This window comes from Tachyglossus aculeatus, unplaced genomic scaffold (genome assembly GCF_015852505.1).
Source record: "Tachyglossus aculeatus isolate mTacAcu1 unplaced genomic scaffold, mTacAcu1.pri scaffold_89_arrow_ctg1, whole genome shotgun sequence".
Taxonomy (NCBI): domain Eukaryota; kingdom Metazoa; phylum Chordata; class Mammalia; order Monotremata; family Tachyglossidae; genus Tachyglossus; species Tachyglossus aculeatus.
In genome coordinates, this window is record NW_024045097.1 from 24,517 (window position 1) to 49,690 (window position 25,174).

Genomic DNA, 25,174 nt, shown 5'->3' on the forward strand with positions numbered 1-25,174 from the left:
GGGACCATCTCTATATGTTGCCAACTTGTACTTCCCAAGCGCTTAGTACAGTGCTCTGCACACAGTAAGCACTCAAAAAATATGACTGAATGAATGGAATGAGTGAATGAATGTAAATTTTAGTATTTCCAAAGGGAATTTTTACCAGCTTCTTTTTAAACAAAATAACTTAGCTATATGATTTGTGAGTTTCTTCAATGTTTTCATAACTGCATAGTTCTGTAGCCAACTTGTAGAATGAAATAGTTTGAAATTTAAAAGCAAATGAACTTTTATCCTTTATGTTGACCATTTTGGTTATCTTATGCTTTCTTTGGCTCATAAAGCAATCAATCTATAGCATTTACTGAGTAGTGACTGTAAGCAGAGCACAAACCTTGAGGGAGTATGATAAAGATAAAAGACATGATCCCTGACCTCAAGGAACTCGCACTCTATTGATAGTAAGAGGTACAGCATAACTTCCAATTGATTGAAAACGAAAATTGAAAGATGGTTAAATGAATCATTAAGTTACTTAATAGTGTCTAAGTTGTATGGCTGGCTGAGAGTGCAAATAAACAGACTGGGTCGTTGAGACTGCATAATCTGGGGGAGAAGAAAATAATCAGCAAATGGTTAAATATAATCGAAAATATGGGTAAAGTTATAGAAATGATAGCAGTGCCTACGAAGCCTACAAAGCTCAAACTCCTTTTCAACATGGTGAAGAAAAGTTCCTGGATTTGTTCCATGCTACCTCTGATAAGGAAGATCTTCAGGGACCTTGGGAACTGGCAGAGTCCCTGGATCTTTAAAATATATTGCTTTAATATCTGGGTCTTCTAGGCAAAGTATCTTTCCAAAGATAGCTCTGCACCAAAAATCTGCTGGGTCCAAGGGGAAAACTTTCGATTTGTCTTTCTTTTTTTTTTTTTTTTTTTGCTCTGAACTCAGACATAGGTAGGTGAGGTTGAACTTCTCAGACAGCCCAAGGAAATAAATTTGACTCTTGGGAAACCAAAGATGCCTCGAGATTCAGAAACATCAGTGTTTTGGAAACTGTCTCTATCCAATGTGAAGGTTGGACTTCCACTTGATTTCTGTCCTGATGCAGCTCTGAAAACTGTTTCGTTTCCCTTGGCTGGACATAAAGATCCAAGACAAAGAAATGCATCATTGTGGGCAGACTAACAAAGGGGTAAGGTTTTTTTTTTCCTTTTTATAACAGAGTTTTCTCAATTTCTCAGTCAAAATTAATGGACTTTTCCTGTGCAGGTCCCTAGTCGTTTTAATATGAAAATGAAGCCAAATTGCAAGGACCTAGGTTTGAATTAGCTGACTCTCCTTGGAAAATTGAGCACGGATTGTGAATTTTGGTCTTCCCCAAAATCACAATTGTAATTATGGAATATTGTGAGACAGATAAAATCCATTTTTTTAGCCCACCGTTTCTCATTTGGCAGATTTCCAGGACTGTTTAAAAAATTTCTGAATAGACACCCTCATGTGATTTCTGGTTCTAATCAGGTGGCCCTTAAAGGAATCCCATGACTTATGGGCTTTATTGCTGTTGTCGAATGCTTTTGAGTCGTTTCTGACCCATGGTGTGACTCCTTGGATACGTCTTCTCCAGAACACCCATTTTCTTCTGAACTGTTCTGTTCTGATTTGTAGTCCATAGAGTTTTCTTGGTCAAAAATATGAAGTCTTTTTCTATTGCCTTCTTTTCTGTGTTGCTGCTGCCAAGCATAGGTGAATCAACTTTCTGATCTTTGGCTTAGACCTTTCCATATGGGTAACCTCGATGAGAAAATAACTCTCTAGCTCTAAGCCTAAGATTCATCAGCATACACAAACTCTACTGTCATGAAAAGGTGGGATTCAAAGGAGAGTGGGATTTATTAGAAACAGGAAATCAGATTGTTTGAATTCTGAAATTTTCTAATAATAATAATAATAATAACAATGTTGGTATTTGTTAAGCACTTACTATGTGCCAAGCACTGTTCTAAGCACTGGGGTTGACACAGGGTAATCAGGATGTCCCACTTGGGGATCGCAGTCTTAATCCCCATTTTACAGATGAGGGAACTGAGGCCTAGAGAAGTGACATGACTAGCCCAAATTCACACAGCTGACAAGTGGCAGATCCGGAATTAGAACCCATGACCTCTGACTCCCAACCCCGGGCTCTTGCTACTGTGCTATGCTGCTTTTCCACATACTGTATTGTCTCACGCAACAGATATGATCTCTAGAGGAATATATTCATTGCTGGACACTATCGCCCAGTGGAAAGATGATAGGACTGGGAGAGAGAGACCTGGATATGGGAAGCAGCATGGCCTAATGGATAGAGCACAGGCCTGGGCGCCAGAAGGACCTGGGTTCTAATCCCTGCTCCACCACATAGCTACTGTGTGACCTTGGACAAATCACTTCATTCTCTGTACCTGAGATACCTCATCTGTAAAATGGGGATTAGGAATGCGAACCCCATGTGGGACAGAGACTATATTAAACTCATTAACTTGTATGTACGCCAGAGCTTAGAACAGTGTTTGGCACTTAGTAAGTGCTTAGCTTGACAAGTACCGTAATTATTATTGTTATTATTGTCCTTATTATTAGTTCCTGCTCTGCTCCTGGACTGCTGGTTGATCTTGGACAAGCCACTCAATCTCTTAATAATGATATTAATAATAACTGAGCAGGAAATGTGTGTATCAACTCTGTTACATTGTACTTTCCAATGCTTAGTACAGTGCTCTGCACATTGTAAGCGCTCAATAAATAGGATTGATTGCTTGTTTTATAGTAGTTATGGTATTTGTTAAGCATTTGCACTGTGTTATACACAGGAATAAATTCAGAATAATTATTTTGTATTATAATTATTAAGGTATTTGTTAAGTTCCATGTGCTAAGCATTGTACTAAGTATTAGGATAGTATAAAAGGATCATCTGTGCAGACAAGCAGTGTGACCTAGTGGACAAAGCATGGGCCTGGGGAGTCAGCATTCTAATCCTGGCTCTGCCACTTGTCTGCTGCTTGACCTTGTGGTAAATCATTTAACATAATAATAATGATAATAATAATGAAAGCATTTGTTAAGTGTTTATATGTGCCATGCACTCTTCTAAACATTGCGGTAAGATACAAAGTAATCATGGCTCACAGTCTTAATCCCCATTTTACTGATGAGATAACTGAGGCAACAGAGAATTTAAGAGACTTGTCCGAAGTCACACATCTGACAAATGGCAGAGGCCGGGTTAGAACCCATGACCTCTGACTCCCACCCCCGGCCTCTTTCCACTAAGTCAAGCTGCTTCAACATGTCAACATGTGGGAAACAGACCCTGTTCAATCTGATTAGTTTGTACCTATCCAGTGCTTAGAACAGTGTCTGGCAGCATAGTAAGCACATAACAAATAACATTAAAAAATGGGGGCACTGAGTCTAAGTAGGAGGGAGGTAGAATTATAATCTCCATTTTACAGATGGGGGAAAACTGAGACACAGAGACGTTAAATGAGCTGGTCCAAGTCACACCAGCAGTCTATGTGGAAGAGCTGGAATTAGAACACAAATCTTGTGACTCGCTGGCCTGTGCCCTTTCCATTAGACCAGGCTGTTTCACTTGTGCCTCATTTTTCTCCACTGCAAAATTGTTCTAAAATTTCCCTCTCCTACATCTTAGTTTGTGAACCTTATATGGAAGAAGGACTGTTTCCTATCTGATTAGCCTGCATTCTTGAACTTAACACAATGCCTGGCACATGTGAGCACTTAATGAATAAAAAACATATTTTTATCATCTAACTAGAAATGAAAGAGATGTATATCCAGAACAGATATAAAATTTCTCTTGCAGTGTTCTCATATGCATCGACAGAGTATTGTAAGTCGTATTAAATTATAAGTAGAATGAAATTATAAATAGAATAAACCGGGCACTGCAATTTCCTAAATGTTATTTAGGTAATATGCCTCATTCTCAGGATGTAAAATAGGAACAACGTCATCGAATTTGTTCTCTTAGGTCTGTCCAGTGATAGAAATTTGCAGATATTCTGCTTTGGGCTGTTCCTCTCCTGTTACTTTCCAATCCTCTTGGGGAATCTCGTCATCCTCATCACTGTCAGAGGCAGTTCCCTCCTCAAATAGCCCATGTACTTCTTCCTCTGCCACTTGTACCTCATGGACCTCTGCTACACTTCGCAGTAACTCCCAAACTGGTCAGAGATTCTCTGTTTGAGAAGAAAACCAGCTCTTCCCGTGACTGCATGGTGCAGCTCTTTACCTGCAATTATTTGGTGGGGTTGAGATCTTCATCCTCGTGGGGATAGCCTACGATTGCTATTTTGTCATCTACAGACTCTTCCCTTTCACTATGTGGTTTTCATGAACAAGCAGCAGTGTGCCATAATGGTTTCTTTGCACTGGGGAGGAGAATTTCTTCATTCCATCGTTCAGTGGCTCCTTATCATTTTTTTGCCTTTCTGTGGCCCCAATGATATTGATCACTATTTCTTCAATGTTTACCCTCTCCTGGAACTGGCCTGCACAGATACTGACGTGATAGGATTTTTAGTCCTCTCCAATTTAGGGACAATTGCATTGATCTCGTTTATAGTCTTGGTCTTCTCTTATGTCACCATTTTAGCCAGTCTGAGGACCTGCTCTTCGGAAGGACGACACAAAGCCCTCTCCTCCTGCACTTCCCACATCATCGTGGTGGCATTGCTCTTATTGCCCTGCATTTTCATTTACCTCTGGCTGGCCCAGACCTTCCCCGAGGATAAGGTGTTTGCTCTGTTTTACATCATCATTACCCCCATGTTCAACCTCCTCGTCTATACGTTGAGGAACAGAGAGATGAAAACGGCCATGAGAACGGTGTGGTGTTGGAATATTAATAATAAATAACAATTACCATTGACTGACTGACTTATTTGAAACTAGCACACACTACAGCAGAAGGCAGAGTTGGAGATGACACCCAACTAAAGCGAAGGAGTTAAATAAAGACAAGAGCAAAGGCAGAGACATTGGATGAGCAGTATTTTTGATTGCCCTAAGCAAAACATTTGTTGAGTGCTGCTATTTAGGAAGGTGCCCTATTTTAAAGTGCTCTTTACCACTATAGCATTAGAGGTTAGTACAGTGCTCTTCTGCACAGAAAGTGCTCAGTAAATATGATCGATTCTAGGGGTTGAAGCCACTAGGTAATTTCCCATTTATCTTTACCCATTCTCAGCTAGCATTTTGTCCCCCTTTTCCTCTGTTCCTCCTCCCCTCCCCATTGCCCTACTCCCTCCCTCTCTACCCCCTTCTACACCCCACAGACTTGTGTATATTTGTACATATTTATTATTCTATTTATTTTATTAATGATGTGTATATATCTATAATTCTATTTATCTATTTTGGTGTTATTGATGTTATTGTTTTGTTGTCTGTCTCCACCTCCACTTCTATACTGTGAGCCCGTTGTTGGGTAGGGATTGTCTCTGTCTGTTGCAAAATTGTACTTTCTAAGCACTTAGAACAGTGTGGTGCATACAGGAAGTGCTCAATAAATACGATTGAATGAATGAATGGAATCTGCATTTGGAAGGAAAATCAGCCAAGTGAAACAGATGTCTACATCTCCTCCCCCTCCTGGATTTGGCTTATTCTATCTAACCAGCTCTTTTCTGTACAATTGACACGATTTTACTCCTAGGGTCAGGGGAAATATGGATGTAATTGTTTATCATACTGTAAACATCCCTTCCTCTACCTCGATGTCTATACTTAATTCAGCCATTCATTGTCTTATGCCATTTAGGTACAATGTTTTCAGAAAAAGGAATAACTCCTGCTCAGTGGGATGGAAAGATAATTATGGTCTTCAATTGATGTTGAAATTAATTGTAAGCTTCAGGGAGGGGGAATTACATATTTGATATGTGCTGTGCAGTGATAGACTTAGGTTTCAGCACTTACGGTCTCTATTTTATTTTATGCAAAGCAGTGTTTTCAGTGGGTTCTACTCATAAAATTGCCTCAGTCCCTCCCTGCTGGTAGGTGAGGAACAGAGGGGGGTTTGAAAACTCTTTTCAGACATAGGGGAGGTGGAATTTAGGATTTTAAATGGGAGGCATTGTTGCCTAGTGTAAAGAGCATGAGCCTAGGATTTGTGTTCTAATCCTGTTCCTGCTACTTGGCTGCTGTGTGATCTTGGGTAAGTCACTTACCTTCGCTGAATCTCAGTTACCTCACCTGTAACATGAGAATTGAGACAGTGAGCCTCATGTGTGATATAGACTGTGTCCAACCTGATTATCTTGTATCTACTCCAGCACATAGTACTGTACCTGGAACATAGTAGCAACTCAAATAACATTTTTAAAAAGCCATTCATTCATTCATTCATTCAATCGTATTTATTGAGTGCTTACTGTGTGCAGAGCACTGTACTAAGCGCTTGGAAAGTACAAGTTGGCAACATATAGAGACAGTCGCTACCCAACAATGAGCCCACAGTCCAGAAGGAGAGACAGACAACAAAACAGAACATGTGGACAGGTGTCATGTCATCAGAATAAATAGAAGTAAAGCTAGATTTACATCATCAACAAAATAAATAGAATAGTAAATATGTACAAGTAAAATAAATAGAGCAATAAATATGTGCAAACATATATACAGGTGCTGTGGGGAGGGGAAGGAGGTAGGGCGGGGGAATGAGGAGGGGAAGAGGAAGGAGGGAGCTCAGTCTGGGAAGGCCTCCTGGAGGAGGTGAGCTCTCAGTAGGGCTTTGAAAGGAGGAAGAGAGTTAGCTTGGTGGATGTGCAGAGGGAGGGCATTTCAGGCCCGGGGGATGATGTGGGCCGGGGGTCGATGGTGGGACGGGCGAGAGCGAGGTACGGTGAGGAGATCAGCGGTGGAGGAGCGGAGGGTGTGGACTGGGCTGTAGAAGGAGAGAAGGGAGGTGAGGTAGGAGGGGGCGAGGTGATGGAGAGCCTTGAAGCCCAGGGTGAGGAGTTTCTGCCTGATGCGCAGATTGATTGGTAGCCACTGGAGATTTTTGAGGAGGGGAGTGATATGCCCAGAGTGTTTCTGGACAAAAATAATCCGAGCAGCAGCATGAAGTATGGATTGAAGTGGAGAGAGACACGAGGATGGGAGATCAGAGAGAAGGCTGATGCAGTAGTCCAGACGGGAAAGGATGAGAGCTTGAACGAGCAGGGTAGCGGTTGGGATGGAGAGGAAAGGGCGGATCTTGGCAATGTTGTGGAGCTGAGACCGGCAGGTTTTGGTGACGGCTTGGATGTGAGGGGTGAATGAGAGAGCGGAGTCGAGGATGACACCAAGGTTGCGGGCTTGTGAGACAGGAAGGATGGTAGTGCCGTCAACAGAGATGGGAAAGTCAGGGAGAGGGCAAGGTTTGGGAGGGAAGACAAGGAGTTCAGTCTTCGACATGTTGAGCTTTAGGTGGCGGACAGACATCCAAATGGAGATGTCCTGAAGGCAGGAGGAGATGCGAGCCTGGAGAGAGGGGGAGAGAGCAGGGGCAGAGATGTAGATCTGTGTGTCATCAGCGTAGAGATGATAGTTGAAGCCATGGGAGCAAATGAGGTCACCAAGGGAGTGCGTGTAGATCGAATGTTCTAGGTGTACCTTCTTCTGCAGTTGAACCTGCGATGTAAGGATTTAGGACTTGAAAGAGAAAGAAACTCAGAATGGGGAGATGGTTGCTGATAATGGGAAAAATGTAAAACCTACCAGAACGGGTAATAAATACTGAGAAACGTAACTGTCAAAAGTCTAGAGATGATAATGTACTTATCCATGGAGTTTGAAGATTAAGATTTAGATGTCAAAGGGGCAATAAGGAAATGCCCGCATGAGAATGTTCAGATATCCTTGTTACCGTTTTATGTTATAACCTGAAACTTATTTACCCCTCATTGGCAGGTAAAATATCAGTTGATTAACTGAAGCATGATGATGGGTGTTAACATCAGTGTTTTTTTTAATGACATTTGTCAAGAGCTTACTATGTGTCAGGCACAGTATTTTAGTGCTGGGGAAGATACATTCTAATCAGGTTGTACACAGTCCATGTCCCACATGTGGCTCACAGGCTTAAAATCCATTTTACAGGTGAGGTAACTAAGGCATAGAGAAGCTGAATGACTTGCCCAACATTACATTGCCAGCAAGTAGCAGGGGCAGAAATAGAACCCAGCTCCTTCTGACTCCCAGACCCATGTTCTATCCACTAGGTCACTCTGCAAAGTTAAGACTATGACTGGGATTTGTCTGTTCAGTGTTATATTGTACGCTCTGAATCACTTAAAACAGCATTCTGTACACACTAAGTGCTTAATAAATATGATTGATTGAATGAATTGAATGATTGAATTTATGCTACATTTCAAGTTGGGTTTAGGTCCCAGGAGATAATTGGGATGCAGCATCAAACTGGCTTCCCTAAGATGTGTGGGGTGGCACCCTGAAGAGACAGAGAAAAGCACGTTGGAGCAGGGCAGAGCTGGCCCCAAGAGAGCTGAGGAGACCCAGGCAGAGCCTGGCTGGACATCTAGGAGCCAAGGGGAACCGGGCCGGATCAGTCTCAGCTGAAGAGAGCCTGACGATGCAGTGCAGGCTCTGAACAGGACTTAGCTTTGAGGAGTCTCTGCTTACTATAAATGGGGTAGCAGCGTGGCTCAGTTGAAAGAGCATGGGCTTTGGAGTCAGAGTTCATGGATTCGAATCCCGGCTCGGCCAACTGTCAGCTGTGTGAATTTGGGCAAGTCACTAAACTTCTCTGTGCCTCAGTTACCTAATCTGTAAAATGGGGATTAAGATTGTGAGCCTCCTAGGGGATAACCCAATCACCTTGTAGCCTCCCCAGCGCTTAGAACAGTGCTTTGCACATAGTAAGTGTTTAATAAATGCCATTATTATTACTAGCATTCAACCTATCATTTTTTGGGGGAAGCAACAGCATGGTGTAGTGGCTAGAGCATGGGCCTGGGATTCAGAAGGTCCTGGGTTCTAATCCCAGATCCACCACTTATCTGCTCTGTGAACATGGGCAAGTCACTTCACTTCTCTGGGCCTCAGTTACCTCATCTGGAAAAATGGGGATCGAACTCTGGTAGCCCCATGGAGCGACAGGGACTGTAATCCGAAACCCATTTGCTTGTAAACACTCCAGTCTTAATACAGTCCTTGACCCATAGTAAGTGCTTTACAAAGACCATTATTATCATTATTACTTATTGAGTAGCTTACCATGTGCACGGCACTGGTACTGAGCATTTGGAGGTGTACAGTACAACCAAGACGGGTAGACACGATCCCTGCCCACAGGACCATACAATCTAGATGGGATAGAAAGGGAGTATAAAGAACAAACAAAAAACAAAAACAAGAAAACATAATTTAGAGGACCAGGATAAAGTTTAAGAGTCACTAACATAAATCCTGATCTTCTACTAGAGCCCTGGCCTTGAGAACCTAGCTCCACTTACACCAACGCATATTGGGTCTAGATACATTAAGGAATATAATGGCCCAACACACAAGGATTTATGTTACTTATTACTTTACCAGTTCCTCTATATGGTGTTTTTCTGTTTTTGTTTAAGAGTTCCTTCAGTGTTTTCATAACTGCATAATTATGTAGCCAACTGGTGGAATGAAATAGAGTTCGAAGATATGAACTATTAACAAGAATGAATGAACGTTTATTCCTTAAGCTGACCGTTAGGGTTATACATTTGCTTTTTGTAACTGGCTCATGAAACAGTCATTCTATAGTATTTATTGAGTGCGTGTGTGCAGAAATAATTACTAAATAACTGAGGGGAGTACAATAGAGGTAAAAGATGTGATCTCTGCACTCTAAGAGACCTTACAATGTAATTGGGATTATTGGAAAAGATAATTTCTCAATTGGATGAAAAAGATAACATGAAAAGATGGATAAGTAGTTAACTAGCAAACATTTATTAATCTTTGTGTGCCTGAATTGGTATGGATGGCCACAATGGAGGAAACAAGTTGGTAGTTAAGAAGGTATAATTTTGGGAGAAGAGAAATGATCAGCAAATAATTCAATTATAGTCAAAAATATGGACAAAGTTTAAGAATTGATAACAGTGCCTATGAAGCTTGTTTTCAGTGTGGTGGAAGAAAATCTCCTAGGTTTGTTACAGCCACCACCTCTGATAACAACGAGTGTTAATTAATGATATGTGTAATGCACATTACTATGTGCCTGGCACTGTACTAAGTGCTGGGGGTGGATATAAGGCAAATTGAGTAGGACATAGTCTTATCCCACGTGGGGCTCACAGTCTCAAGAGGAAGATCTTCAGGAACTTTGGGATCTGGTAGGGTTTCTGGATCTTTAACATCTAGCTGCATCTTCTAGGGCAAAACTCTTCTCAAAGAAAGCTCTGCCCCAAACATTTGCTGGGTCGAGGGGGAAAATTACGTAGTTGTCTTTTTTTTCCCTCTGAGATCAGACATAGGTGGGTGCATTACTTCAGACAGCCCCAAGGGAAATAAATTTGACTCCTGGGAAACCAGAGATGACTCAAGATTCAGAAACTCCAGTTTCTTGGAAACTGCCCCATCATTTGAGAAGGTTCAAATTCCACTGAGACTTGAGTTTCTGTCCTGATGCAGCTGTGAAAAACCTCTTGGTACACATGACTGGAAATAAAGATCCAAGCACACAGAAATGCATCACCTGGGGAAGACTAACAAAAGACTAAGTTTTTTTTTTCTTTGTATAACATGAGCATTCTCTCTTGATCCCTCAGGATCTCATACTTTACTTCATGGACTTTTCCTTTTCTGGTCCCTAGTCATTTTAGTATAAAAAGAAAGCCATACTGCAAAGACCTCCTCAGGAAGGTGAACATGGATTGTAAATTTTGGTGTTCATTTAAATCACAGTCTTAGTTCTAAATAATGTGAGACAGATCAGACTCATTTTTTTAACCCGCCAAATTTCTTTACAGAAGCAGCGTGGCTCAGTGAAAGAGAGCACGGGCTTTGGAGTCAGAGGTCATTGGGTTCGAAACCCGGGCTCCACCACATGTCTGCTGTGTGACCTTGGGCAAGTCACTTAACTTCTCTGTGCCTCAGTTACCTTACCTGTAAAATGGGGATTACGGGACTGTGAGCCCCACGTGGGACAACCTGATCACCTTGAATCTCCCCAGCACTTAGAACGGTGCTTTGCACATAGTAAGCTCTTAACAAATGCCATCATCATTATTATTATTATTTTGGCAGATCTCATAGTCTGTTAAAAAATATTTGAATGAACACTTGAACACTTTCATGTGATTTTCTTGTCCTAATCAGGTGGTCCTTAAAGAAATCCCATGAATTATGGGCTTTGTAAGAGACAGGGAAATCAGATTGCTGGAATTCTGAAAACTTCTTCATGTGGCAGATATTACATCTAGAGGCATATATTTATTGTTGGCCACAATAAGCCAGTGAGAAAGATCTTAGGGTTGTGAGTGGGAGACCTCGGATTTTAGTCTCAGTTCTGCTCCTGGACTGCTGGACTGCTGGGTGACCTTGGACAAGCCACTCAATTTCTTAATAACAATATTGATAAAAATGCAGCAAATGTGTCTACCAATTCAGTGATAGTGTACTCTCCCAAGTGCTTAGTACGAGTGCTCTGAATACAGTAAGCACTCAGTAAATATTGAAATGAATGAATACGATTAACTGCTTTGTTTATAATGGGGTATTTATTAGGCACTTACTCTGTGTTATGCACAGGAATAAATGAAGGATAATTTTATTTTCATTATTTTTATCAGGTATTTGTGAAGCTTTACTATTGCCAAGCACTGCAGCTAAGCGCTGGGGTTGATGCAATATAATCAGTCCAGAAACAGTCCCTATACCATCTGGGTCTCTCAGTTTAGGTAAGAGAGAGGGTAGGATTTAATCCCACATTTTACAGATGAGGAAAACAGAGGCACAGAGATGTTAAATGATTTGGGTTAAGGTCACACAGCAGTCAGGGTGGCCAAGCTGGAATTAGAATCCAAATCTCATGACACTCAGGTCCATGCTCTTTCCATTAGGCCAGGCTTCTTCTTGTGTGCCTCAGTTTTCTCAGCTGTAAAATGGGGATAAAATTTTCCCTCTCCCTACTTCCTTAAATAGTGAGCCCTGTATGAGAGAAGGGACTGTTTCCTATCTGATTAGCCTGTACTATGGTTCTTAACACAATGCCTGGCACATGGTGAGCACTTAATAAATTAAAATACATATTTTTCTCACCTCACTGGAAACGAAAGGGTGTATATTCAGCAAAGATATTAAATTTTTCTTGCAGTGTTCCCACACACATTGAAACAAATATTGTAAGTTGTATTCGATTATGTGTGCAATGAACTGCAAATTTCTAAATGTTATTTACAGTGTTTCATTTTGCAATCATTTCAGATAAATATTCTTATTCCCAGTTTGGAAAATAGGAACAATGTCACATAATTTGTTCTCTTAGGACTGTCCAGTGACAAGAAATTTGCAGATATTCTGCTTAGGGTTGGTTCCTCTTCTGTTATGTTGCAATCCTATTAGGGAATCTCCTCATCCTCATCACCGTCAGAGACAGGTTCCCTTATCAAGCTGCCTATGTACTTCTTTCTCTGTCATTTATTCCTTATGGATGTCTGCTATACTTCAGTGGTTATTCCCAAACTGGTCCGAGATTTGCTGTCTGAGAAGAAAAACCATCTCCTTCGGGGTCTGCATGATGCAACTCTTTACCATGCATTTATTTAGTGGAGTTGAAGTCCTTGTGGGGATGGCCTATGAAGGCTATATTGCCATCTGGAAACCCTTGCAGTATATGGTGATCATGAACAATCATGTGTCACAATGGTTGCAGTGTGCTGAGGAGGAGCATTTCTCAATTCCATCATTCAGCGGCTCCTTGACATTTTTGTGCCCTTTTGTGGCCCCAATAAGATCGATCACTATTTCTGTGATGTTTACCCTCTCTTGGAACTGGCCTGCTCAGACAGTGATGTGACTGGATTTTTAGTCCTCGCTAATTCAGGGACAATTGTATTGATCTCATTTGTAGTCTTGATCTTCTCTTATGTCACCATTTTAGCCAGTCTGAGGACGGATGGCATAAAGCCCTCTCCACCCGCGCTTCCCACATCACCGTGGTGGCACGGTGGACTTTTCTTGTCCTGCATCTTCATTTACCTCTGGCAGGCCCAGACCTTCCCCAAGGATAAGGTGTTTGCTCTGTTTTACACTCTCATTGCCTCCATGTTCAACCCCCTCATCTACACGCTGAGGAACAGAGCAATGAAAACGGCCTTGAGGAAGGTGTGGTGCTGTAAACTGCATTTAGAAAGAAAATCGTGTAGGTGAAATATATTCGTATGTCTCCCTCCATTTATAGCTATCCTTCGTGTCATTCACCTACTCATTTGGGTACATTCCAAATGCACTGCAAACAATCACACTGCAAATACAGGTTTCTTTTTCCACAGGCTTGGAAGCAACATGACATCTACCTGTGTTTCAGATTATAATCCCTTCTTTTTATGGTAGATGTTAAGTGCTTACTATAGTTCAACCACTGTTATATGCTCTGGGATAGGTGCAAGTTAATGAGGTTGGCCACAATCTCTGACTTGCATGTGATCTTATTCTAATTAGGAGGAAGAACAGGAGAAGTGAGGCACAGAGAAGTTAAGTGATTTGCCAAGGTCAAAAAAACAGAAGGCAATTGGCAGAATTGGAATTAGAGCCCAGGGCCTCTGACTCCCTGGCCAATGCTCTCTCCACTAGGCCTGATGCTTCTTCCTCCAACTCAGTGACTGTATCTTACCCAGTTGCACATTTCCTTATTTCATTTTGAAATGACACTGTCAGTAAAAAGAACAGTTTCTGCTTAATGAGATTAAAATGTAATTATGATGCTAAAATTAATTGTAAGCTTCTAGGGAACTGAAATTAGGTTTCAGTATGTGTTGTGCGGTGTCAGCAAATATTAATTTTCAGTGAGTTCTTCTGTGGCATATGAACAAGTCACTTCCTGGTGGTAAGTGAGGCACATAAGGAGCTTCACTGACTCTTCTAGAACTTTAGGAGACTATTTAGGGGTTTTGCATCACCAAATTTTCTGGTGCCAACCTATGATATATTAATTCCATAGGCTAAAAAAATGAGTGGTGGGGGGGAGGGTTTGGGTTGGGTTCAGGTAAAATCTTTCACAAGCATTTTCACAAGCATTTTTAAACAAGGGTGGAAGAATTTTAGGGTGGGAACCTCTTCATTTGAGGTGGGTTTGGGAAAATATAACACTCTAAAAGAGAAAAAGAAGCAGTTTTGTTACCAATGAACTGAGCCTTCAGAGTATAAAGTGAGTGGGAATCAGGATCTGATTTAGCTAGTATTATTAGTTAGACTAGGGTTTAGGCTATTTTTATGATTATATTTCAGGTTAGAGGTAATGTTAGGGGTAGGTCTGGGGCAATGCTAGCATCCACATTCTCCTGCTATTCATTCATTCACTGATTCAATTGTATTTATTGAGCACTTACTGTATGCAGAGCACTGTACTAAGCGCTTGGGAGAGTACAATACAACAATAAATAGACACATTCCCTGTCTATAGTGAGCTTATAGTCTAGATGAGAGAGACAGACATTAAAATAAATGAATAAATTACAGATATTTACATAATTTTTGTGGGGCTGAGACAAGGGAAGAACAAAGGGAGCAGGTCAGGGTGATGCAAATGGAGTGGGAGAAGAGGAAAACTATGATCATGAATTCCATGTGGGACAGGTACTTTGCCCCACCTGATTATCTTATTTCTGCCCCAGCTCTTCATACAGAACTTGGCATAGAGTAAGCACCTAACAAGTACCATAATGATTATACCACATTAGGGGCTAACTTTCTGCTTGTGATGTTTGGTAATTGTAATTTTTGAAATTTCACGTTAGGGACCTGATTTTTAACCCTCAGGGTGTAAAATGTGTTCATTGGATCTGAACAGAATTTCAGTGAAAATAAGGTTTCAGGGAAACCAGGGCAAAACCCAGGCCCAAACTGTGTACAAGAGACCCAGAGGCACCCTTAGGCTGACTGCCAAGAGCCGGAGCCTGCTGGGATAACCATCAGAAGACTGTCAGAGGCAGGGGCCAGAAGGCTTGCCGTCAAGTGAAGTTATCAGAATGAAATAGCAGAATGATAAGTAAAGCCATCTGGGTAATTGTGAATACCTAAATGGTAGAAGGTGACACAGTAAAAGACCTATCAGAAAGGAAAAATTAGGAGACTAAGGCCAGAAGAAAAAAGAGAGAAGAAAATGATTATTAAGTGGGTGGAGGAAAATAAAGAGAGGGTAGAGAAAGCAAAGAAGGGCAGGTGAGGAATTCTAATTTTTACTGTTACTATTTCTTCTAATTGTACATGAAATGTGTCACAATGATGGGAATTTCATTTATTTGTAAGGTAGAGATTTAAAAAATCATGTTGAAAAAATTCATTTTAAAATAACTTTTAAGAACTTTGTATATGGTCTCAAAAATGTCATCAATATACTCACTGGGCTGGGTCTCTGAACTTTATTTTCCTCATGCTTATGTCTTGTTCTGGTAGAACGATAGTAGCTTAAGGAGGATCAATATTTCTCTGATACCTGTAGGGTTATAGCCAATCTACTAGCAGTGGGTAAGAATAAAGAATAAAGAAACAAACTTTGCTCTCTGAAGTATGACTGAATTTCCTCTTGAACCTAGTTTAGCTTATTAATGGTGCAATGCTTGTTCGTTGGAGTGTAAAACATTTCTGGTAATCATATGATGAGTATCAATTCAAATTTCAAATCTGATTTCCTGCACCAATATCTAACTCAGCACTGTCATCTCAATCACTAACTAGTGTAAAGCTCCATATCAAGCACTAGGGAGAATATATGAAAAGTCCATTTAGATCTGGTCCCTGCTTTGCAAGTAGCTCACAACCACAATCTGACACACTCAACAGAAAATCAACATATTCAAATTCAAAATGTCAAGGCAACAATCAATCATTGGTATTTACTGAGCCCTTACTGTGTGCAGAGTACTGTGTTAAGGTTTGGGAGAGTACAAGACAACTGCTTTGGTAGATGTGATCCCTGCCTGCCTGCAAGGAAGGTATAGGCTACAGTAAGAAGTTAAAGATTCAACAATTCTAAGATATGAGCAGTAGATGATCTGGCAGTGCAATCTTGCCTAGATCAGTCAATCAATCAGTGATATTTATTGAGCACTCACCAATGGTGACTGCTCGCTACTGCAGCCAAAAATGTGCTGCTTCTTTTCCAAATTTTAGGTTTTGGGCAAGCTAGAGCTTTATGACTGATTGCCACTCTTGAGCTGGGCAGAGTTTGCTCATTTTCATGCTGGAGCAACAAGTTACCCTGGCCTCCTCCCTTGTGGATCCCAGAAATGTGGAAGATTCATTCATTCAATCGTAATTATTGAACATTTACTGTGTGCACAGCACTATACTAAGCACTTGGAATGTGTAATTCAGCAGTAAAGAGAGAAAATCCCTGCCCACACCTGTGGAGATTTGAACCATGCCTACTCACTGCACCTTGGTCATGTCTATCTTGCTGCCTACATCTTGCCCACATCTTCCTTCTGGCCTGAAACCCCCTCCCTTTCATATATGTCTGACTACCACTATCTCAACCTTCAAAGCCCTCTGAAAATCGTATCTCCTCTCAGAGGCTTTCCCAAACTAAGCCTCATTTCTCCTATTCCATCTCCCTTCTGCATCACCTATGCACTTGGATCTACCCTGTAAGCCCTTGATAGTCACCCCACCCTCAGTCCCCCAGCCATTATGTTCAGATCTGTAATTTATTTTAATATCCTTCTCCCCTTCTGGACTGTAAGCTTCTTATGGGCAGGGAAAGTGTCTACCAACTCCATTGTATTGTACTCTCCCAAGTGCTTTGTTCAGTGCCTTGTACAAAGTAAGTGCTCAGTACATATCACCGATTGATTGATGGATTGATGCCCTGCAAGATTTCTTAAATCAAGAGTTTTAAAAGTTGGAATTATCAATCCCTGGGTCAGCTCAAGCTCCTGTGTTGTGTTCATTCAGCAGGCACCCTTATCGTTTATGTTTATGCATCCTTGCACTTTTTTTACGGTATTTATTAATCACTTACTATGTGCTAGGCACTGTACTAAGTACTGGGGTAGAGAGAAGGTTACCATGTTGGACACAATCTATGCCTCACTTGGGCCTCAAAGTCTTAATTCCCATTTTATAGAAGAGTTAACTGAAGCACAGAGAGGTGAAGTGACTTGCCCAAAGTCATGCAGAAGACAATCCTGGCAGAGTCAGGATTAGAGCCCAGGTCCTTCTGACTCCCAGGCCCATGCTCTATCCACAAGGTCATGCTGCTTCCTCTTACTATCAGCTCAGATTCATTTAAATTTATTCATTGTTCTGATGCTAAGAACTTTTCCTATAAACAGCAGCAGTATATATGAATTGCTTGGATCTGTCAGCTGCCTTTGCTGGACTGTGAATTCCTTAAAACTAGACATTGTATTTCTTAACCAATTGCACTCCTTCCAAGGCTTAATACAAAGAACCATATGAAGTGTTTGGGAGAGAACGATTGAGTGAAACACAATTGACTATCCAGCACTTAGAACAGTGGTTGACACATAGTAAGTGCTTAACAAATACCATTATTATTATAGAGTTTATAATCTAATGGTCTTAAACATAACCTGAACTTCAGTCCTAGTATCAATCATAATTCTAATCTCAGGAGGACTAATTCTCTGGAGAAGATACTAGTGCTGGGAAAAGTACAGGGAAAACGTGGAAAGAGGCAGACCAGCAGCTAAATGGATAGAGCATAACAACGATAACGGAAGAACTTCTAAAAAGGTTAAGGATTATGGCAGAGGACAGGACGTTCTGGGAAAATGTATACATGGAGTCGCTATGAATCGAAAATGACTCAATGGCATGATAATAATCTCTTTTTTGTAAAGAACTAATCCTAGCTCTGCAACCTGGATGCTCTTTGAGCATGGGCAAGTCACTTAACTTCTTTGTGCCTCAGTTACCTCACTAGTAAAATGGATATTAAGACTGTTAGCCCCATGTAGGATATGGACTGTGTCCAACCTGATTATGTTGTATATACCCTAGCGCTTAGTACAGTGCCTGGCACATAGTAAGTGCTTATCAAATACTATTAAAAATACCAAAAGAAAACCCTATCTATGGCGGTACTAGGTTATTTGGGTACCCTTCTTGATATCCATACTAATGCTAAGTTCTGGGCCATTTAACATCCTTAACTTTTCCCTTCACATTACTGACTTTTCCTCTTGTTCTTGAATTTATTTTACCCTGGCTTGGACCTGTTGGAGATTTCTGGCCCAGCTTCCTGTGGAAATGAATTCCATATGCTTTGCATCCACTGTGTGAACAAGGTTTCTCTGGTTAGGGCAGGTAATTGTTTTTTCCCATGTTTACTTACACCCTGGCCAGCCTTCTTGAAACTGAACAAGAGGTAGTGAAGCCTAGTGTGTAGAGAATGGGCCTGGTAGTCAGAGGACCTGAACTCTGTAGGGATTCACAGTGTCTGCTATGTGACCTTTGGCAAGTCACTTCACGTCTCTGTGGCTCAGTTGCTGCATCTGTAAAATGGAGATTACAACTGTGAGCCCCTTCTGGGCCATGGATTGTGTCCAAAATGATCAGCTTGTATCTACCCCAGCACTTAGTACAGTGCCTGGAACATAATAAAGGCTTAACAAATACCATAAAAAAAACAAAGAAAACCCACAAACAAAAAGCATATTGTCCCTTTTCATTTCAGAGCCTCAGACCCAGCACTCTTCAAGACTGGCAAAGTGCTTTGAGGGGTGAGAGAAAGGAATTCCTGTACATTCTTATTATAATGAACCATGAACCACTTACATTTAAACCTTGCAGATATATAGGTTGGGGCCTCTGCTTTCATTCATTCATTCAATCGTGAGAAATGTGTCTGTTGTAATATTGTACTCCCCCAAGCACCTAGTACAGTTCTTTGCACACAGTAAGCACTCAGTAAATATGATTGAATACATTTATTGAGTACTGAGCTCTGTACTAAGCTATTGGGAGAGTATATCATAAAAAAGGTCATATTCCCTGCCCACAACGAGTTTACAGTCTGGGGAGACCAACCTTCTGCACCAGGATCACCCTCATCTCATGGTCTCTGTAAACTCTGCTCCTAGACTATGAGCTCACTGTGGGCAGGGAACAAATCAATGACCAACTCTTTTATATTGTACTCTCCCAAGTTCTTAGTACAGTGCTCTGCACATGGTAAGTGCTCAATAAATACCACTGATTGATTGTTTGATTGTTCCCTCCAAGGACTGACAACTTTCAAAATGAAAAGGATGCTCAGATTAGAATCTACTGCTTTCAAGCAAGAGCTCTAACCACCACCCTTCAGTGCTGTCCCACAGCCTGACATCTGTTGGAATATGGACAAATGGTTCAGGAGTGTCTGTTTTTTTCTTCTTAATGCTTACTATTTTTCAAACCCTGTTCTAAGCACTGATGTAGTTACATGTTAATCGGTGGAACACAGTCCATGTTTCACATTATAAGTAGGAGGGACAACAAATATTGAATCCCTATTTTACAGTTGAGGAAACTGAGGCACAGAGAGATTAAGTGGTTTGCCCAATGTTACCCAACAAGCAATCGACAAAGCAGTGATTAGAATCCAGGTCCTCTGGCTCCCAGTACTGTGGCCTTTCCACTGGGCCTCAATGCTTACAGAGCACCCCCCTGTCACAATGCTCCACCAAAAACAAAATCAGAGATCAAGGCCACTGATAAGATAATACGAATGTATTTTTTAATAATTTTTTAAATTAGATTCATCACCATCAGTATTTATGGAGGCACCTTCTGTGCATAGACCACTGAACCTGAATACTGTTGCTTGGAAGTTTTCTAGGACATTGATTCATTACTGTGTTTTTATTAATAATGAGTGTTTACTCAGGATAAATCCAGGGAGTCACAGTGTCCCATCTTCCATGATGATGAGGGGGACACCGGGCCAAAATAAAACCCTAGACGTGGCTTTAAAGCACTTTCAGGGCTTTTCACAGGAAAAGTAGAGATTAACTTCTCCCTTGGAACTCCAGGGCCCATTTCTAAAGAGATCTGAGCTAGGATACAAGAGAGGCCTCACTGCTCTATTTGAAGGTAAGGCCAGTGATAGGCCATTATGTGGTCACATAATGATAGTTATAATAATTATGGTAATTGTTAAACTCTTGTTATGTGCCAAGCACTGTTCTAAGCACTGGGGTCCAACATTCTTAATCTCCGTTTCACAGATGAGGTAACTGAGGCCCAGAGAAGTGAAGTGACTTCATGAACATTATACAGAAAATATTTAGTGGAGCCTGGATTAGAATCCATATCCCTCTGATTCCCAGGCCTGTGCTATATCTCCTAAACCATGCTAATGGAGATGGGATTAGAACCCAGGTTGTCTGAGTCCCAGGTCTGTGCTATTTCCTGTATGACATACTGTTTCACACTCTTTTTTCAGGGTTGAAGTCATGGAAAATTAAAGGCTTTTCTTAAAACTGCAAGATAAATGAACACATGAGACCCGTGGACATGTTTTAAGGGGTACGTTCTGGCTTCTTTCACCATTACTCTGTATGTGCAACTCTATTTATCCTGAAAGGATTTCCAAGTAGTTAATGGAGTATTGGATTTGGAGTTCAGAAAACATGTTTATTTAACTGTTTGACCAATGTAATAACTTTAGGCAAATTACCCAACAGCTTCCTGCCTCAATTTCTCCATCTGAAAATGAAGATGGAAACTGACCTCTCTGTCTCTTTTTTCCCCTCTGGTCACACTGCTTCTAATTGTTCTACTTTTGGGCCTTCCCTCTTTCTCTGCACCTACACCTCCACACACTCTAGTGGCCCCACCCCCTGTTCTGTAAACTGTTCTCTGTTCCTTTGGAAGGCAGGGTATGTGTCAACCGACTCTGTTACAACGTACACTCTCAAGAGTTTAATGCAGTAAACACACAGGATATTCAATAAGTATGATTTTATTGATCCTACATCATTGTCCTCTAGGAAATATGGTCACTGAAAACGAGGCAGAGATGGTACTTCATGTATGTGAGAAGTCCGTGTTATCCATTCAGTCAATCAATCAACCATATTTACTGAGCATTTACTATGTGCAGAGCACTGCCCTAACTGCTTGGGAGAGTACAACAGAATTAACAGACATGTTCCCTGTCCAAAACAAGCTTACAATTTACAACTTACAGTAGTACTGGGGCTATCGAACTTGTGTATCATTAGTATGCTTGTGAGAGCTATTGAACTTGTGTATCATTAGTATGCTTGTGAGGAACTCACCCTAATTTCTGGAAGTCAGATGGTGAGCAAATGGGCTTGGCCAATGGAACATCAGGTGTGAGTCTAGGTTCAGGGCACATTTATTATGGCCAAGTGAGAACATGGAATTTGACTTGTGCAGGACTCTACCTTGAGCACCACGGAACCAATTCTTACATTTAGTCACATTGGAAAATCCTTGCTAGACTGTGAATGCCTTGTGGACTGGGATTACGTCTTCTAACTCATTCATTCATTCATCATTCATTCCATCGTATTTATTGAGTGCTTACTGTGTGCAGAGCACTGTACTAAGCACTTGGAAAGTACAAGTTGGCAACACATAGAGATGGTCCCTACCCAACAGCGGGCTCACAGTCTAGAAGGGGTAGACAGACAACAAAACAAAACATGTGGACAGGTGTCAAATCATCAAAATAAATAGAAGTAAAGCTAGATGCACATCATTAACAAAACAAATAGAATAGTAAATGTGTACAAGTGAAATAAATAGAGTAATAAATCTGTACAAACAGCTGCTGTGGGGAGAGGAAGGAGGTAGGGTGGGGAAATAGGGAGGGGAAGAGGAAAAAGAGGGCTCAGTCTGGGAAGGCCTCCTGGAGGAGGTGAGCTGTCAGTAGGGCTTTGAAGGGAGGAAGAGAGCTAGCTTGGTGGATGTGCAGAGGGAGGGCATTCCAGGCCACGGGGAGGAAGTGGGCCGGGGGTCGACAGTGGGACAGGTGAGAATGAGGCACAGTGAGGAGGTTAGTGGCAGAGGAGGAGAGGGTGCAGGCTGGGCTATACCAGGAGAGAAGGGAGGTGAGGTAGGAGGGGTCGAGGTGATGGAGAGCCTTGAAGCCTAGAGTGAGGAGTTTTTGCTTGATGTGTAGGTTGACTGGTAGCAACTGGAGATTTTTGAGGAGGGGAGAAACATGGCCAGAGCGTTTCTGCACAAAGATGATCTGGGCAGCAGCGTGAGGTATAGACTGAAGTGGAGAGAGACAGGTCGATGGGAAATCATAGAGGAGGCTGATGCAGTAATCCAGTCGGGATACGATGAGAGATTGAACGAGCAAGGTAGCGGTTTGGATGGAGAGGAAAGGGCAGATCTTGGCGATGTTGCGGAGGTGAGACCGGCAGGTTTTGGTGACAGATTGGATATGAGGGGTGAATGAGAGAGCAGAGTCGAGGATGACACCAAGGTTGCGGGCTTAGAGACAGAAAGGATGGTATTACCGTCTACAGTTATGGGAAAATCAGGGTTTGGGCAGGGTTTGTGTGGGGAGATGAGGAGTTCAGTCTTGGACATATTGAGTTTTAGATGGCGGGCAGACATACAGATGAATGTGTCCTGAAGGCAGGAAGAGACACGAGCCTGAAGGGAGGGAGAGAGAGCAGGGACAGAGATGTAGATTTTGGTGTCATCAGTGTAGAGATGATAGTTGAAGCTGTGGGAGCGAATGAGTTCACCAAGGGAGTGAGTGTAGATAGAGAACAGAAGGGGACCAAGGACTGACCCTTGAGGAACTCCTACAGTAAGGGGATGGGAAGGGGAGGAGGAACCCTCAAAGGAGACTGAGAATGAATGGCCGGAGAGATAAGAGGAGAACCAGGTGAGGACAGAGTCTGTGAAGCCAAGGTTGGATAGTGTGTTGAGGAGAAGAGGGTGGTCCACAGTGTCGAAGGAAGCTGTGAGGTCGAGGAGGATTAGGATAGAGTAGGAGCTGTTGGATTTGGCAAGAAGGACGTCACTGGTGACCTTTGAGAGGGCAGATTCGGTGGAGTGTAGGGGTCCGAAGCCAGAATGGAGGGGATCGAGGAGAGAGTTGGCATTGAGGAATTCGAGGCAGCGGGTATAGATGACTCATTCAAGGCGTTTGGAAAGGAATGGTAGGAGGGAGATAGGGTGATAACTAGAAGGGGAGTTGGGGTCAAGAGAGGGTTTCTTTTTAGGATGGGGGAGATGTGGAACCAGTGGAGAGTAATTGCAATCTCCCAAGTGTTTAGTATGGTACTGTGCACTAAGCAAATGCTCAGTAAATGATATCGCTTGATTTGCAATCCACTACACAATCAATCAATCAATCAATCGTATTTATTGAGCGCTTACTGTGCACAGAGCACTGTACTAAGCACTTGGCAAGTTCAAGTTGGCAACATATAGAGACGGTCCCTACCCAACAGTGTGCTCCCAGTCTAGAAGGGGGAGACAGAGAACAAAACAAAACATATTAACAAAATAAAATAAATAGAATAGATATGTACAAGTAAAATAAATAAGTAGAGTAATAAATACGTACAAACATATATACATATATACAGGTGCTGTGGGGTAGGGAAGGAGGTAAGGCGGGGAGGATGGAGATGGGGAGGAGGGGGAGAGGAAGGAGGGGGCCCAGTCTGGGAAGGCCTCCTGGAGGAGGTGAGCTCTCAGTAGAGCCTTGAAGGGAGGAAGAGAGCTAGCCTGGTGGATGTGGGAATGGAGGACATTCCAGGCCAGGGGGATGACGTGGGCCGGGGGTCGACGGTGGGACAGGTGAGAACGAGTCACGGTGAGGAGATTAGTGGCAGAGGAGCAGAGGGTGTGGGGTGGGCTGTAGAAGGAGAGAAGGGAGGTGAGGTAGGAAGGGGCGAGGTGATGGAGAGCCTTGAAGCCAAGGGTGAGGAGTTTCTGCCTGATGCATAGGTTGATTGGTAGCCAGTGGAGATTTTTGAGGAGAGGAGTGACATGCCCAGAGCGTTTCTGGACAAAGACAATCCGAGCAGCAGCATGAAGTATGGATTGAAGTGGAGAGAGACAAGAGGATGGGAGATCAGAGAGAAGGCTGTTACAGTAGTCCAGGCGGGTTAGGATGAGAGCTTGAACGAGCAGGCTAGCAGTTTGAATGGAGAGGAAAGGGCGGATCTTGGCAATGTTGCGGAGCTGAGACCGGCATGCTTTGGTGATGGCTTGGATATGAGGGGTGAACGAGAGAGCGGAGTCGAGGATGACAACAAGGTTGCGGGCTTGTGAGACGGGAAGGATGGTAGTGCCGTCAACAGTGACGGGAAAGCCCGGGAAATGGCAGGGCTTGGGAGGAAAGACAAGGAGTTCAGTCTTGAGCATGTTGAGTTGCTCCTAAAGTACTCCTAAGTTGCTCCTAAAGTTGCTCCTAAAGTACTCATCGGCCTGGATTGGGTAGAGTGTACCAGCCCAACAGATTACTGATTTGAGTGACCCTAACCATGCCTAGAATAGTGGTCTTAGGGGCAGCTCTGGGCATCCCTTTGGGGGCTGGAGTGAGTGTTCATGTTGCCCAGGCATGACTCCTGGGAACCCACATTGCCTCAGAGAGGAGGTATGCTATGAGAAGAAGGAGGAAGGGTGCAGTTTACAAAAGTGTTTGACTGGTTTACAGATGTAACTGGGCTCCCTATGTGATCTAACCACCCTTAGTAGATATGATGCAATCTGATCCCAGCCTGGAGCCCATCCTTCATTTCCCGCACCACCCCATAGACTAATCACAAGGCCTACTACACGTTTTCCCTCCGCTCTCTCCAAGACTGTTGTAGGGATGCCCCTTAGAAGACATCTGGTAGAATTTCCAAGTTTTCTCAGAAGTGCCATTCATTCATTCATTCAATAGTATTTGTCAAGAGCTTACTGTGTGGAAAGCACTGTCCTAAGTGCTTGGAACGGTACAATGCAACAACAA

The 25,174-nt window shown here is 42.3% G+C and overlaps 1 protein-coding gene across 1 annotated transcript; it reads left to right on the forward strand.

The window, feature by feature from the left end:
* Nucleotides 1-4,392: 4,392 nt before the first annotated feature.
* LOC119924235 (olfactory receptor 4P4-like) lies at nucleotides 4,393-20,681 on the forward strand. The gene is made up of 4 exons (XM_038743188.1): nucleotides 4,393-4,887; nucleotides 13,003-13,374; nucleotides 15,710-15,735; nucleotides 20,660-20,681. The coding sequence occupies exons 1-4, from the start codon at nucleotides 4,393-4,395 to the stop codon at nucleotides 20,679-20,681; spliced, it is 915 nt and encodes a 304-aa protein (XP_038599116.1).
* The last annotated feature ends 4,493 nt before the right edge of the window (nucleotides 20,682-25,174 follow it).

Bases quoted from the DNA above. Each gene is read 5' to 3' on its own strand.
- LOC119924235 (XM_038743188.1), top strand. From the start codon at position 4,393: ATGAACAAGCAGCAGTGTGCCATAATGGTTTCTTTGCACTGGGGAGGA. The intron at 13,375-15,709 runs GTGTGGTGCTGT...TGATACCTGTAG, and splicing joins TGAAAACGGCCTTGAGGAAG to GGTTATAGCCAATCTACTAG. The intron at 15,736-20,659 runs GTAAGAATAAAG...CTCTTTTTTCAG, and splicing joins AGCCAATCTACTAGCAGTGG to GGTTGAAGTCATGGAAAATT.